The sequence below is a fragment of the Podarcis raffonei genome, chromosome 2 (assembly GCF_027172205.1).
Source record: "Podarcis raffonei isolate rPodRaf1 chromosome 2, rPodRaf1.pri, whole genome shotgun sequence".
Taxonomy (NCBI): Eukaryota; Metazoa; Chordata; class Lepidosauria; order Squamata; family Lacertidae; genus Podarcis; species Podarcis raffonei.
The window spans coordinates 43,687,866-43,705,005 of record NC_070603.1 but is presented as its reverse complement, the minus strand read 5'-3'; the positions used below and the strand labels follow the sequence as shown (position 1 = coordinate 43,705,005).

The 17,140-nt window shown below is 46.7% G+C and overlaps 1 protein-coding gene across 3 annotated transcripts in view; it reads right to left on the bottom strand.

Annotated features, from left to right (window-relative positions):
• Positions 1-3,142: 3,142 nt before the first annotated feature.
• GIPC1 (GIPC PDZ domain containing family member 1) overlaps positions 3,143-17,140 on the bottom strand; it is a 30,180-nt gene continuing 16,182 nt past the window's right edge. For all 3 annotated transcript variants that reach the window (XM_053376303.1, XM_053376301.1, XM_053376302.1), the window contains 3 exons: positions 6,127-6,239; positions 5,448-5,529; positions 3,143-5,194 (listed from right to left, as the gene is read on the bottom strand). In XM_053376303.1, coding sequence (XP_053232278.1) covers positions 5,043-5,194; positions 5,448-5,529; positions 6,127-6,239 — 347 coding nt within the window. In that variant the 3' untranslated portion in view covers positions 3,143-5,042. The remainder of the gene's footprint in view (positions 5,195-5,447; positions 5,530-6,126; positions 6,240-17,140) is intronic.

The window sequence follows — 17,140 nt, the reverse complement described above, 5'->3', positions numbered from 1 at the left end:
ACCACGGTACTGGGCCCTACAAACAGCAGGAGCCTAGGGAGATGTTGAGAATGGGAACCTGTTTAGCAGAACAGGGGGTGATCATAGTTAGACAGACCATTAACCAGTTCTGGGTAAAGAGGGAGGCTGCTAGCCAAGAGCATCTGTAGGCCAGCTTCCTAGCACTACTGGACTGGAAAAAGCTGACTCTTATGGCTGGGTGAAGTGTCAAATTAAATGTCAAATTAAATTAAGTGTTCTCATAAATGTTTGAATACTATGTGCTCTATCTGGCTGCTCATCAAATTTATCCAAATAAAAGGGTTTTTGTTTGCTTGCTTGCTTGCTTACAGCAGGAATGTGACTCAATTGCCAGACAACACCTTCCAAGCTAGCATGTTGACTGCAAGGAAATATTTTCACTCGAGTGCTCCAAGAGCAAATTCAAGCTGTGGGAAAAAGGCGAGTCCTTGTCTCCCCAGTCATACACTTGCCCCATCCCATCTGCCCAGCCACCTTCTCTCCTGCACCAGCAGGTCTACCAATGCTTGTAAGTCCTATTTTGATTGAGGGCTGCATGCCTATGACAAATCATTACATGCAATACACTTCCTCACATACTCTTTTTACCCTTGCTTGTACCATTGGTAAAAGCAGTCCTCGGAGGTTAAATGAAAGGAACTTCTTCACACAATGCAGAATTAATCTGTGGAATTCATTCCCCCACAAAGCACTGCTGGCTGCTATCTCTTGATTGCTTTACAAAGGCCATGGTAGCTCCACCACCTGAGTGCAAAGAAAGCCAAGCCACCAGGGATGGGGAATCTGTGACCCCCCCCCAGAAGTTGTTGGACTCCAACTTCCATCAGCCCAGCATAGCCAATGGTCAAGGATTATGAGAGATGTACTGTAGTCTAACAACATCTGGAGGGCCACAGGTCGCCTATCCCTGAAGCATCCTTTGGAGTACCTCATACTGAAAACGCACAAAGGAAGGCTGTTGCCTCCACGTCCTGCTGGAATTTCCAAAGAAATCATGCTGGGACCAGACCAGATGGAGTTTTGTTCTCATCTACAAATCTTTTTCTTATATTCTTGAAAGGCAGCATGTGTCTTTTCTCCCTTCCCTATTCAAGTCAAAGGCTAAGTAGTCCCTGCTGCACCATTCCAACAGGATTGCCAAGCTGGTCTTAAAAAACTCCTCTAACAGCTGCAATGTAATAAAAAACCTGAAGACTCTCACACCATTTAGCAAGCCATTTGCACCCAATTCTCTCCCACTCTCCCCTTCTGCAGCATGTACAAAATTACCTCCCCCAAAGATATACGGGGAATAGGATTTTGCACTACTTCTGAGTGCTCGGTCCAGAGAAGTGTGTTTTTAATACCAAGAAATAAAGTTGCTAGGTTGGACATCTGAAATAAGCCACCCAAAAAGCCAGAACAACACACAGAGCAGGATTCAGATAATGAGTTCCACTAATGGAAGCCCACACAAGGGTTCCCACTAGCAGAGCAAGGCTCCCCCCCAAAAAATAAATTGACTCGGGGTGTGTGTGTGCACATGCACCAGGGGAACCCACAGAACAGTGTGTGGGTGTAGGAGAGAGCAGACTACAAGTGCTTCTGGGGTGAGGTGGAGTGGAATGAGGAGAGTAGCTTCTCCAGGGCATCATCATCCTACATGGAGAAGCAGCTGTTTACAAGGGACAGGTCCAAGTCCAACTACCAAAACGTAAATAAAACACAGACGGCAATATACGTCATGCAGGCTTCAAAACAAGCATCCTTCCAATTGCTTTTGTGTGGCACATTCAGCTCAATGCAGGCACTCCCAGGAGTGAATTGCACTAAAATGTCGGCAGCAGGGCTGCAGCTAAGGAATGGATGGGCAAGTAACTTTGCTCTCAGTATTTTAGGAGCAAACTTGGACCCTTAACACCATCACAGCTAGAGTGCTCCCAGACACCCTGTATGGAACCAGTTTCATGATGTATGAAAATGCAGATCAGTTACTACAATGGCTTGCTGAATCCCTGTTTAGACCTGTATGGCCCAGCTAATTGTCTTGTGCATCCTGACAGGGGATGAACAAGTTGGCCTTTTTCCCCTCATTGTTTGCGCCTTGCCTCCCATGGGGGGAAGCCATCCCATTTCCCAGCCCCCAATCAGCCGGCAGGATGGCGTGTTTGTTCCTGCTTGTTGCTTCTCAGAAACATAGCCACAATAGTCCTACCCGATGCTTCTTCCAGCAGCGGAGACAGAAAGCTCAAGGTCCACCTTGTTGACTAAGCATAACAGTGGTTGCAGCAAGAAGACTGGAAGACAAGACTGCCATAAGCAACACTGCGGCCCATCAAAGGGTGGGCATCTGACACATCCCTGCTAATTTGATTCTAAGGTGGGGGGAGAATTGGTATGTACCTGGGAAGGGGGGAGCAACTCCTTCCAATACCACATGACCAGAGCATTCAAGGGCCTACACAGCTTACTAGGAGCTGTAGAATCTCAGGGTGCCCATTAAAATGAAATTGCTGGCTGCACACAGTGCAGCATCTGGTTCCACTTCACATGCAGGGCCATTTCCAACCCAGCCCTCACCAACCCGTTTAATATTTGGACTGCTCCAAGCAGGGAGATTTAGAAATATTTGAGCCAAGGAAACACAAATATCACAGGGCAGAAATCAAACGACTTCTTTGAGGTTATTTGCTCTCACTCCAGAGGCAGACCCCTAGCAAACAAGACACATTATTTTTATGTTGTTGCTCTGACAGGGCTCAAGCATAGAAACCCCCCAGGAAAAGGTTGCACCTGGCCATGAAGTTAGGGTACTGCAGTTGTTTTACTGGGTAATTCTCTGGGTAGTTTCCTTTTTCCCAATGTGCCACCTGCAACCTCTCTTTTGAGGTAATTGCTACACGCACTTGCTCACTTCTCCCTTAGCAGCAACCAGAGAACCGTCTTGCTTACCCAGATCTGCAACACCACCCTAACTGGCTGGGTCCCAACTCCCGCATCCTCCCATTTCCTCCACAGAGGAAGTTTTAATTTTTGTCTGTGTCGGCCAAGAGATGGGATAAGCCAGAACTCCACTTGTGGGCACTCTGTACCTCCCCTCCCCACAACACACCCCTTAAACACACATGCAGGCAAAAAGCAATTTAGTAATGTCAATATATTTTTATCTTAAAGATGCTTTACACATAGAATACAAAAATATGCCCAAGGAGAATGTGGTGCCTGGTCTACCCACAAGGCTTCCAGTGCCAGGGCACAGGAAGGCAGCAAGGCTTGGCAGAAACCTCACCCACTCTGAGCATGAGGTGTGGGTCCCGAGGGCAACTAGGCTCCACATCCTACTTGGGGTTAGTGTCTTAAAGAGATACAGTAGGTGGATTGGGGCTGTGAGGTGTAATTGAAGAGGGAGGGGGCCTTCATGGCTCCTAGGGTGACCAGACAGTGCCTGAACTACAGTATTGGGATACAGTACAGGGAAGAGGCCCAACATTTGGGTGTGTGTGCGCGCGTGTGTAGTGTCAGTGAGAGAATATCAATAATTTAACAGAGGCAGCTTTTCAGGCATTATTAACTGGGCCACCCTGGGAGGTAGGTCAGTATGACAAAGTTGGACAGATTAGTCAAAGACAGATCTCGACAAGGACATGCCCAAACCCAGACTGCAAGGAGAACCTGCTGCTGTTGCTGCTTGTGGTTTTGCTGCCCTCTGGGAACGTCCCCAGTGCCAAGCAGTATCACCCTGAGCAGAGGAGTTCCCCAGAACCAGTCCAGCAAGGGAATATTCCCAGCAGTAATTGGGACGGGGGAATGCCACTGGTGTGACAGGCTCAGCAATGGCTCATCGCCAGTGAGTCACATGGGATGACAATCTTTGTACTATCCACAAAGTGAGTAACTGGGGGCAAGAAGCTCAGCTGCAGATGGGGGGTGGCGGTTAAAGAGGAGGTGGGCCTTGAAACCACGCTTCCCTCTGGGGAAGTGGTTGGGGGCAGGACAAGCCAGATCCATTCAGGGGAAGGGGCTGGCTATACAGCCTTGTGTCTTTGCTGCCAGCTGTTCTCAGCCATGCCCAACCAAAGGAAGCTTGAGACTGCCACTCAAAATGGATTCAAGTTCAACAGCTGACGATGGGGCCGGGAAGCAGAGGCAGGCTTTGTTAGGCAGGGTAGGACCAGCAGCCGAAACTCAGCTGGAAGGACTGCCTAGCCACATGGAAGGAAAGGATCTCTCTAGAAAACAAGATTGGGGTCGGGGACTTTATTTCCTCCACCAGTTTTTTTTTTACCTTGTAATCTGATGCTCTCTGATTTCTGAGTGCCTCTCTTGCATTTACTACCCAAAGCCAAGCTATGAGGATCAAGCAAGAGAGAGCAGCTATGAAACGAGGTCCACCTGTGGCAAGAGAAACAGCTTCCCAGTGCATATCGTACCAAAATGGACTGGAGCTGGACCAGCAGAGGATGTTCATGCTGGAAAAGAGGGATGAGTGTGTGTACCCTCTTAGCCTATCCAGAGCAGATATGCACAGTGAGGAGCTTTTGCCGCACCTGCCCACCCACCCACCCAAATGGTTGTGTCAGGGCTGTCCAAACCCATCTGAACTCACCCCAGCCTCATCTGTCGCCCGAGAGTGCCTGTGAGATTCCCCCCAGACTAACTGCCTATCAGGATGCGTGCATATCCTCGTTCAAGGATAGGCCTGGAAACCAGCAAGGAGCAGCTGCATCTCCCTGAGAACAGCAAACTGTATGAGCAGAGTGGCAGAAGCCAAGAACTGGCAGCAAGGGACTCCTAGGGGACTGTGTTCAGGTCTGAGGGAGCCTCATGCACAAAGAGGTGGTCAGCAGCAGTGATTCTGGCCCCCATTCACATTACACTCCAGTCATTAATGCAGGTGACTTATTGCTTGAGGGCCTCTCCAGCCCCTAGGGAAAGGAGGCAGGTGTGGCCCAGCATCGAAGTGAGGGCACAGTGGTGTGCCAGGCCCACCAGTGGCCTGCCTAGTAGTCCTGCCTGCAGGGTCCAGCAGAGGGCGCAGAGTCCTAGTAGCGCCCAACCTTGGCGTCGCCAATCGCTCCCCAGACGTCGAAGACAAACTCGTCGGGGAAGGCAAAGTCCCCCAGCTGCTCGTCCAGGGACTCTGCAAATTCGTCAGGATTCCGTTTGTCCTTTCCCAGCTCCACCATGGTAGCAGCTATGCGGGGGAAAGGAAAGAAAGCCAGAGGTGAGCGTCTGCTCCATACCCCAAACAGCTCACAAGCCAACACAACAACTGAGACAGAGGCACAGGCACAGGGAGAGCTTCACATTGGCTCCCATTCCAGCATTGGAAAGGTGTGCAAATCAAAGGGAGATGCCAGCATCTACAGGGAGGCTCCAGTCTCTTAACTAGTTTGCTTTGGGTGGTTTATTTCCAGATTAAAAGAGGAAAGGTAGCGGCAACTCACCTAGCTCTGTGTCACGGATGCCCATGTAACTCTCCAAAAGATCATCAACCTTCTCAATGGCCTTTTCCTCAAATGCAGATGGCTGTGAAGAGGAAGAACACAACGACTGAAGCAGCGACAATGTCTGTCTTCCTCTCTATTAACTTGAGGGGTGGCAGCTGTGGCTTGGCTACAGCTACTAGCTGACAGGGCCAGTGGGTCTAATGCAGAACAAAATGGCTGCAATGTGACTGAATAATTTTGGTAGAGATTGGAGAGTGGGAGACTCTAGAGCTGGTTATCCGGGGCCCACATGTGACTCTGTGTCTTCAGAAGAGGCATGAAGGCTGTGAGGAAGAGTACCAACCCAGGGCTGCGTGTATCAGCTGGACTATCCTTCTTGCCACCAATACCATCATAACATCCCTTTACTTCTCTGGTCGGCACAATAACTTGAAGGAGAAGCAGGGAGGAGGAGATGAGAGAAACAGGAGAGATGGCTGCTCCTTCTCCCCCTTCCTCTAAAACCATGCCACAAGGAAGAGCTCAGGGGCAGGGGAAAATATGCTGCTGGGCATCCCTCTCACCAGAGGGGGATGGATTTGTGGACACCTGCTCTAAACCACTCTTGGAAAAAAGTGGAGCAGAGCAGAGCTGCTGATCCCTCTGCTCTACATTTCTGAGCTTGCTGAACACATACCTGTTCCTCCACAGTAGCTGGTCCTTTGGCTCGAAGCCGCAGGGTGCCCCTTCCTGTGCCAAGCTGAGCGCTCCCGCTGTGTTTGCCTCCTGCAGACCGCTGACTGATCATATCTGGAACAGAGCAAGAAAAAAGCTTGGTGAGCTTTTTTGCAGAGTCTGCATGCTGGTGGTCCCAGCTTAGAAACAAGCCCAACAGAATGTTTTCCATATGAAGTGACTGCATGAAAAAGAAACATGAAAAAGAAACACACAGTTTTCAGCATGTTAATACTGACCCACATTTTAAGGCGGTTTGCAGTCACGTGCCAAAAGCACAGAGGTGAAGGTCCATGCATGTACGGGAAGTTCACAGAGAAGTGCTTCAAGCTCAAAATCAAAAGGGAAAAATGTTTTCCACGACTACCACACACTGTGAAGCGGTCATGAAGCCGTTGGCATATCTAGAGAAGACCAATTTGCTCAAGTCCAATTCCAAGCAAGTGACACCCAGCCAGTATCACTGACTGTTTGTCAAAGTACAGTGGTACCTCGGGTTACATACGCTTCAGGTTACATACACTACAGGTTACAGACTCCGCTAACCCAGAAATAGTGCTTCAGGTTAAGAACTTTGCTTCAGGATGAGAACAGAAATCGTGCTCTGGCGGCGCAGCAGCAGCAGCAGGAGGCCCCATTAGCTAAAGTGGTGCTTCAGGTTAAGAACAGTTTCAGGTTAAGTACGGACCTCTGGAACGAATTAAGTACTTAACCCAAGGTACCACTGTACAAGAATGATAAGACTTTAAAAAGCAATGGTTTGGTGGGGGGAATAATTCAAAAAGGAGAACTCTAGGAAGAAACACATTTTAGTATGCCAAGTGCACAAATAGGTAAGCAGGATGTCAGTGGAACTGGGGAGGATATGATGTGTGGGGAAACATGCGCCAACCAAAGAAAGAAAGAAAGGGCAGAGATTGAGAGAGGCATTCAAGAAATGGTGTAGGCAATAGCAATGATAAGGACCATCCTTCCACAGTGGAAGCTAACAGGGGAGTGATGGCAAGGAGACCACTGTGAAGCAAGCTTAGCTCCCCAAAACACATCAGGCCCATTTCCTTCTCACATCCCAATGCTCAAATAAAACAAAAAAGACATCTTCTCAGCAGCAGCTCCCATGCCTGCAGATGTCATATTTCCATAGCCCTTGCCAGAACTGCACCTTCTGAGTCTACGTGCCTCTCGAGGCACTGTTAAGTTCTGCTGAAGAATCAATTAAAGCCCCTAGGGAGAGGGAATTAGTTCTGTTAGATCCATGGCCTGCCAAGGGGTCAACGCCTCTGCAGCACCGAGTTCCCAGATAGAGGAAAGGGGAAAGGGGAAGTGGAGGGGGGTAAAGTCTAGCACTGCAGGACAGTCTGAATTAGACATTCTTTCTAAAGGCAAGAATAGAAAGAGTGATGTTGGAAGAAGCCAGCTGTGTCAACACCAAGGGGGAGATGCGGGGCAAGAACAGGAGCAGGGGGAGCAAACTTACAAGAACTCTACCCCAACAAGGTAAGCATAATCAAAAACAAGATAGTGATAACAGAGCTATGTTGGGCAGAGGAGATGCAGAGGGCCATTTCACATGTAACAGAAGAGCAGTTGATTCAGGGTTTGTACCAGTGTGTCAAGTGGACCTTTCCACGCTTTCAGGTTACTGTTGAACATACTGCCTATGGCAGGGGCAGGGGACATATAGCTTTCCAGAGGTTGATGGATTACAACTCTCACTGATCCCTATCCCTGACCACTGCTCACACTGGCCATGGCTGATGGGGATTGCAGGGCAGCAGCAGGCAGAGGGGCACAAGTTCTACAAGTTCCTACGAGGAGATCTGTGAGCTCCTAATCCAAAATACAGACTGTTCTCTTCACATTATACCTGGAAACATGGAAAGGAAAACCGCAAGGCGGTCACCTGTCTTTCTCTCACACACCCTCAGCTCCAGTCCCTCAGGAGCCTGCAGTGGACACTGTGGAAGAATTCAGCACTGCACTGAGCTGATCATTGGCACAAGCATCACAACTGGCAAGTGGAATGAGTCCCTCCTCTCCTCCCCCTACACACAGTTCTGGGGGTTCTCCTGACCTCCTTCTCAAGCCAACTGAAGAGGCTATGCGGGGAGAAGAGAGGGGAAAGCTGCTCTGCCAAGCCGAAGTCCTAGCACAGGGCTTCTGCTGATGGGACCTGTTAGGTGGCTCCCACCCTGTGCATCCAACCGTAGTACAAACAGGATGGGCATTTCTTTCCCCGCCAGTATTTTACCTCTGCCAAGGTTTCGTACAAATTCTGCAAGCTTGAGAAAGCAGTCTTTGCTCACTTCCTCTGAACAGTGTATGAGGGTGGTGAAACCATCAGCCACAATGTCCTAATCTCCTTGCCATTTCCCGACTTCTGCAATTGCTTTGGGCCCCTGTTGCCATCACTGGTTTGTGGTGGTTCATCGAGTACCTGATAAGGAGGTTTGGCTGACTGAGCAGTTCTTTACACAGCTGCAACTGTCTGGCCTGTTGCTGATCTGGATGCTTCCTTCCCTGTAGCTTATGTTCATACTGCTTATAAACTTATTCTCTAACCTCCAAGCAGACTGTAGCTGCAGGAGCCTTTTCCTTAAGTCAGCAACATTATCCAAAGCACTCTCGCCACTTACAAGCAGTAACAGAAAGGCCACTGCATATAGCGGGCCCTTTCTGTATAGTTTACAGTGGAAATGCACAAGATAATATTTTATCTCAGACACTTTGCATTTTTGCCTACAGAACATTGTGTTGAACTACGTGAACAGAGGGTCTATGGCAGTTGTGTTAATCTGATGACATTAACACAGGACACTTTATGGAGGGACATGGAAAGTATCAATTCTATAATGAAGCACTTAACAGGATTAGCCAACTAAACTGGCTGGGGACAATAGGGAATTTTGTCCAAAACATCTGGAGGGCACTAGGTTGGGGAAGGCTTTCATGAAATCGAAGTACCACTCTTTTTCACAATCAATTAATGGAAGGGTGATGAATGGTGCAAAAGAATACAGAACTGCAGTGATATCCTCCCAAACCCAGCATATGATCTGAGTCTATCAGCAGGAATGCAGTGCTTAGAAATGGAAAACTTCTGCCAAGCTATTTCCCCCATGTATATTCTGTGGTATACACTGGCCTAGTTGAATAAGCTCAAAAGTCCACGCAGATTTCCTGCCTAAAGGAACTAAAAATCACTTCATATTAGTTCAAATCATTGCTTAAAATCTCTGTCATAACAGAAGTGTGCAATGACACGGGGGCAGCTTTGAGAAAGGAATTAAAACAAGTGCTGAGGCTTTCAAATTTGCTTTGTTCTCTGAAGTCAGATGCCCAACACAACTAATTGGTGGGAGGCAGCCTCCAATCCAGTGTGTGGTCCTGGAAAAGTAACTGGCAGGTTAAAGCCCTGGCTGGGAATGGAAGAACACAATATTCTAGGAATGTCGCTGGGATGAAGCATTGACTTCCTTTGTCATGACGATTAGTCTGCCAGCTTATAAGGCAGATGCGTTCACGAGAGTGGTCAGGTGCTTCTGCATAAGCATAATCAAGAAGAAATGGCCAAGCTTTGGGCAGCAGAGTGTGAGTGTCCCCAATAATTTAATGAGGACTACATTCATGTTCCAGGCTAGAGCGGGTCTTTCCAACTGGAGGACAGGCTTCAACAGTCACTTCTATAGAAAACTTTAGTTAATTGCTGGAGGAGAAAGAAATGCTTTTGTTATCGATGTGAGAAGCCACTGCAACATATACTTTCAATGCAGTAACTCAGACACTTAATAAGTAAGAAACAGAGATTCCAAAAGAGACAGTGAGAGGCAGCTCTGGAGCAAAAGCTTAGCACCTCTTCTACATGCTCCTAGCTCTTCATTTATAAAGGAACAACTTAGGTTTTCTATAGTTCACTATAATTGCCTGCATTCATAATGAGAGATTGTGCAGTCATTCTTCTATCAGCCAGACAGGTAGAGCAATTCCTGATTTGCATGAGAGGCCAGGCCAGCACTCTATGGCAGCCTTCCCTAAACTGGTGCTCTCCATGTTTTGGACTACAGTTCCCATAATCCCTGACCACTGGCCAGGGCTCATGCCATGGGAGTTGCAGTTCAAAACATACAGATGGCAGCAGGTTGTTCTATCTAGCTCAGAAGTGTCCACACCATGAGCAAGGAGCCTTTTTAAGGTCAAAGGCTGTATAGCCAGCCTTTGGGTAATCTTGTGGGGCTGCATTCCAAAGCCAAATGTTGGCAGAGCCAAAGCCAAAGCTACTTTTGATCAGCCATACTCAGTCATGTAGATCTCCCTCCTGAGCTATCTCCACTCCATGCTTCTCTCTCTTCCCTTGCATAGGAATTTGGCTTATAAAAAGATCCAATTTGTGTTCATGGGACTTTTTCTTCCTAATGGCCACACAAGGGGGCAAATGCCATAAATGGGCAAGGCAGAATGAGCCATTCTTACCAACTCCTCAAATATCACACACCCCTATGTGGTCACAAAGACTTTACGGGAAACATCTGCACTGCAGGCTGCTGGTTCTTCACCATGATCCAGGCTGACTGAGAGGAGGTTCTCCAAGGCTGCAACAAGGGTCCTTCCCAGCCCTCACTGGAGATGCCCAAGCACGCAAATCTTGTGGTCTACCGCCAAACTGAGATCCTTCTCTAAAACTAGAGGAAGATTGCACAGGCCAGTATTCTTCTCTTCCAGAAAGTAACTCCTCCCTTTTTGCCACATACATCAGCACACTTCGTGCTTGTGTCACACCAATGTGATTCATCCGGTGCTTCAATACACCGCTCCCAAGGACCTGCCAGGTTGTTCCACAACACACACATGTGCTCCTTCCTTGTTTATGTGCACACAGCTGTGGTGTTGTCTGTAATTATAACCAGAGTTTTCTCCAGGGGCAGCTAAAGACATGTAACGCCAGATGGCTGGTACGTATTTTCCTGAGGTGCCTCATCTCCAGTGGCCTTGGCTCCTCATGGTGCATCAGCCCGGCCACCCTAGGGTGGCGGCGGCACTGGCAAGACAGATTAATAGTGCTTTTCTGAAACTACACTTCCTGATTGTATCGACAGACATGTTGATTGGGAATAGGCTCTACAGATCAATTGGCAAACTGCAAGAAGAGGAACCCAATACTCTGCCCCTGCCATCAGTGAAGTCAGCCTTCTCCTTTGCCTTATCACATAATCCCAATGTCAGAGCTGCATGGTACAAATTGTACAATCTAGGCAACCGCTCTCTAGTTAACAAGGACAGAGGAGCCCCATGTCCAGCAAGCTGGGGTTTGCAGAGTTCAGTAATCCAGAGAAAAACAACTGCCTGCTCACGACATCCTGGCACCATCCCCAGCAGCAGCTGCCTGGCTCCTCCAAGCCTCCAGCACACCCACCCTCAGATCCCTCCAGCATTCCACTATCCTCCAAGTGCAAATTAGCACATTATGGGCTGCGGCTGTGCCAGGTTTAAGATCAGAAAAGGCTGTAATCTTGGCGGCAGACTGCCCTTAGACATTGTGATGGGCTTGGGCTGAGCTCAAACGTATGGCACAATTAAAGAGCCACGCGACAGACAATAACTGGCAAGGCTAACCTTGAACACCAACTTTGAGAACCGACATGCTGCCTGTAGGAAAGACCAGGATGCAGACCTAGCAATGGGACCTCTCTCTATATCCTGCCTCCCTGCGTTTTATGATGCTAGGGCAGACTTGCACAGGAGCTGTGGTCTCCAAACTGCCCCACTGGCTTTCACATGGGGACAGACACGAGAATGAGTTTTCCTCTGCTGCAGCGGCTCTTGCTTTGCATTCCCTTCCTGAGGAGTACACTTGGCCGCAGAGAAGAGGTGCTCTCGGTTAAGAAGGAAAGGGCAAAGGATTTACACAGACTGCTCTCCTACCCATAATTTATAAGCAACAGTTTCTAACACATACACACACAAAATAGGGAAAAACAACATTCACTCAGGTCCAGTTCCACTGCTTCATGCAGCCAGCATGAGGTTATACACAGACCCTACATGGGCCTCCTCAACTGCTGAGAGTCTGCTTACAGCTCCCTACGGCGGAGCTGGGAATGCATAGACAGAAGCAGTACACATAAAATGTTCGGTTGTTCTATCTGGTCTGGCAGGGACATGTGTTTGGCCAGAAGCTGGGTACTAACCCCAGATGTTCCTGGCCCTGTTCTTTGTAGGTTTCCTGCCTCTGCCCTTTCAGCTCCATTGTGGGGACATTCCAAGGAATGATACAACCCTAACTGGGCGACAAAGACTCAGTATTCTTGGCTGGCCTGCCTTTAGACTTGGCTAGGTGTCCAGACGTCAACAACCTTTTCATCACCTTCATTCTGAAGAGCAATGAGAGCCAGTGAAATAGCTAATCTGAAAGGGGTGGGGTGGGGACACACACACAGCAATTCAGAGGAGCCCATCAATGTAGACCGTGCATTAAACAGCCAGCTAAAATACCAATGAAAAGGAACAGAAAAGCAGTAGGACCAAAGTGCACACACAGAACGAGGGCATGGAGAGAAAGTATTGATTTCCCAAGACTAAGACTGTTCACCCTGAACCCCCATTTTATTCGCCTAGGGACAATTCTAGCAGTGCCCCCTCCATCATATCTCTGTTATAGCAAGAGGACTGCAGTAATTGGCCTTTACCAAAAAGACCAACTAGAAAGATAAAGAGCAAGGGAAGTGCAGCTCCAGGAGATTCTTTCATTGCTCCAACATAAAGGGTCAATGTCTAAACAAATATGTGATGTGAGATTGATGAAAGTGTTTAAGGATGGAACCTGGCAGTTAGCAGGCAATAGCTCAAATCGGTTTACGGCATGAGTGGAAAGAACACTTGTGGATTTCTGGGAAAGAGACCTCTGCTTCAGGGTGGGCCCATGAGGACCGTATAGTCCCACATACTGGTAGAGAAATGAAAAATTCCACAATGTAGACCAAGCCATAACCAAGGGTCCAGCTAACACATTCGACTGCATCAAAAATTGGCACCTGGATAATTTTTTTAATGGCCATTTTATTTTTACATCAAAATGCTAGTCAGTGGCCTGTTTATTTCTCTTACAACATTAAATTCAAAACAAGTAGATCCCAGAAGTATTAGGGGGAAAGTTATAAAGATGTCAGGATATGAAATTTTGCTGGAGCTTATTCATACTATTAGGCCATCCTGACAGTAACTTTGCTGTCGGTTTATTATCTGCAGCAAAAATACTTTGGTGTTATTATTGTAAAATATATATTTTCTGGACATGTGGATGGTTGTCAAAGAGTTTATGCCCTAACTCATACAGTTATGTGAAGGCAGACAACAAAATGAGTTCAAATGGTAACTGATATCTCTCTCCGAAGAAGTATAGGTAGCAATGCTGTACTGAAGAAAAATTCCAAAATCCTTATTAAGGCAATACCTTTATTAGGCCAAGCAAAGTATCACAAGATAGCAGTCAAATTTTCTAGTTCTCCATAAACTCTTCATCTAAACGGTCAGCAAAGCAAGAAAGAAGAGGAAAATAAAATGTCACTGTCCTAAGGCAGACTGAGAGAGGGGCTAACAGACATTCAAATGAGGCTCTTTTAGGGACTATGCAAGTATTGGCTTGCACCAAGGCTTACTGGGAAGAAGAACCGGTTTGTTCGCTATGGTTCCAAGTTGTTGGAACCAAGTTGCTGTCTCACTGGCAAATCCCAAAAGCAAAAGCCCTGTTTCTGGAACCAATGAATCATTCCACAGCTCAGCTCTCCTAACCTGCGAAATACCTGTGCAGGTTAAAGAGCAACATTGGTTGCTTTCAAAATGATCCAGTGTCTAGGCAATAAATGGAACCCCATTTGGGGATGACTTGGTGGTTCCAAAAATTAACAGGAAAAATTGTTCTACTGGAAAAGTGCTAATTCTGTTTCTCTCTTCCTCTGTGTTTCTTCTGCTCACCCCCCGCTGGCCAGCCAGCTTAGCAAAGAACATCATTCACATCCAAGTATTGCATGATGGAGAGGAGGGAATCAGTGCGACCATTCCTGAAGCACTAACAAATATTAATCCAGCAGAGGAGATGAAAGTGAAGAACAAACACACACACAACAGCCACAGCCAAGGAAGGAATAACTTGGAAAGTGGAAAATCATCCTTCCCAGAACTGTCTGGTGAGTCACTCAAGGAGGAAGAAACTTGCAGTGGCAGAGGCAGACTGAAATGATGGATAAGCTGTGCTGCAAACACAGCAGGGGTTGCAATGCATTTAGAAACTGGAACTGCTCGTGACCTATTCTGGGTAACACGAAGAAGCATTAAGCATAGCGGAAGCACCGCAGACACGGAACTCCAAGGTGCGGTTATTACCCAGCAATGTGATCTTAGGCTCTCTCTGCTAAGTAGAACACTACAGGCGCAGGGAGGTTACTTAGTACCAGGATTCAAAGACATCCTGTATGGCAACCAGCCTAATGCACCAGCCACAGAGGAATATAATGACAGCACAAGGCTCTGACCAAAAGGGAGCTGGATCCTACCCAGAACACAGTTGTTAAGAGCAGGAGTCTTCACCATGCAGGAGATAAAATGAAAAACTGAGCTTTGTGTATTTGACATGGAGCTTCCTGCCCATCTTCTTTCAAGGGAAGTCCAGCCCAAGTTTTGCTCCACAAACCTCTCACTTCCTCAGTTCTCCTCTGGGTCACTTAAGAATATCCTGCTTCTCCTTCCCCATCATGGATAACCTTCCCATTTTATACTGACTAAGTGCAGGATCCCTCCTCTAGAGACCTAGCAAAGCTTCTGGATAGAGAAGGGAAACCCACCCCACTCTGCGCTCACTTGAGCCAACACTGAGAAAAATTGCTGCTCCATTCAGATACCAGTTCTGCTCTCCCAAAGCTAGCTATTCCACCTTACTACATGGCAAGGGCCACCCTCTCTGCTTGCCTAGGAAGAGGATGTGTAAAAGGAGTTTCTTCCACCCAGCAGAGATTTGGCTCAGGGTAGAGAATGCTATTGAGCTGGTGCCACCCTGACCTCTGCTGGCGAGAGAAGACTGCAGCACCACAATTTCAAACGAGGACTGCCTCTCCAGGGCTTTTCTCCCAATACTGAAGTTACTTGTGTGCACTATATATTTTGTTAATGCATCTGAGAGAGATTTTAAACTAAATGTATATCCAGGTTTTGCCAGCACATTCCAAATCCCAGAACTGCACATGTGAAAACTCCCTCAACCATAATGTAAATTATATGGTGCAGGTGCTTAACGAAGCTCCTGTGCCACATTTGTGCAAGCTTGTTAGAATCCTGAAAACTGCAGATATCCATTATTAGGAAGCTGCTATGCTCTGGTGACCAACTGCTTGACTACTGCAATAAGCTCTATGTGGGGCAGCCCCTGAAGATGATCTGGAGGCTGCAGCTCATGCAGAACGTGGCTCTTGGGTTGGTAAGTGGGGTAGCCTGATGGGATCATGGGGCTGTGTGTGAACTACCAAGTCTAACATACTAGCATTCAAAACCCTAAACAGCTTGGGACCCAAGAACCTAAAAAAGCACCTTCAATTACCACCCATATTGAGACTACGATCAACAGTGAAACCAGTGGGGATTGGCAGAGACTCGTAATTGGGCCTTCTCAGTGGTGGTTCCTCATTTGTGGAATACCCTCCCCAGGAAGGTGCATCTGCCTCCTTCATTATTAATTTTCAGGAGGCATTTTTGAAACGTTCCTTTTTACGCAGGCATTTTATGACTAAAAGATAGTGTTAACCCTGAAATTATGAGCTGCGAGAGTAGGTGATTGTTTTAAAATATTTTTTAGAAACTCTTAACTGTATTGTTTAACTACCGACACATTTGCCACCCTGGGTTCCTTTGGGAGGGAGGTGAAGATATAAGCCTAATAAATAATAATATAGTTGGAAGAGATATTTGAAAACAGTAGTTGCTCAAAATAAGTAAAGATGAAAGGAGGCGAGCAATATGAAGCCCAAACTTACTCATTTTCTGAAGAACTTTACTGAAAAGTATCCCATGTTTTGTTTTGTTAATACAAAATCAGTGCACAGAACCAGTGCAATTTATGTCTCAGCTGTGGCTTGAACCTTCACCATGCTCATGAAACCAATGTGCAAATTAGGTCAATTACAAACAACTGCCTGGGCATGAGGCCACAGCTAATTTGAATAAGAGTCCTTTCTACAAAAATAGTATGTCCAGTCTGCTGAAGCACCAGCGACATCTGTTGGCTGTGTTACAGCACAACTGTCAACCAGTGCCATAAACTTATTTTCTTATTATCATATTTCACGATATGAAATTTGGCTGGCATGAATGTCTCTGGTATGGGAAAGCCAAAATATATAAAAGTTTCATGAACCATGTCATTGGGAGAAATTTGTATAGAGTCTGGGAGAAATGTAAGAATTTGTTGGAAAGAAAAACACCTTTATGGTTATAGCCAACCGAAGCAATTACAATTAAGACAATAAATATGGATAGACAGAGGGAGTCCTTTTGAGACTTGTTGGACTTTTCAGGGAGAGAACCCAGATTGAAACCAATGGAAGAAGTAAGGAACCAAGTTACTGATCGGGTTACAGTAGAGTATCATCAAATAAACAATATGTTTAAATTAGATAAGAAAAATGGCTTTTTGGACCGAAGCTCACAATTTGAAAGAGAGTTATTGCTGAATAAGGAAAAACTACTGTCTAAAATGTATAAATTATTATTGGAGTGGGAAACAAAAGACAAGGTGGTTAAAGCGTCAGTGACCCATTGGGGAATGGATATAGGGTACAATATAAAACTAAACCTCTGGGAGAAACTTTGGAAGAATGATTTGAAATTTACTGCATGCTACACACTGAAAGAGAACTATATGAAAATGATCCATAGATGGTATTTAACTCTGAGTAGATTGGCTAAGATGTATAATGCAGAATCCGATTTGTGTT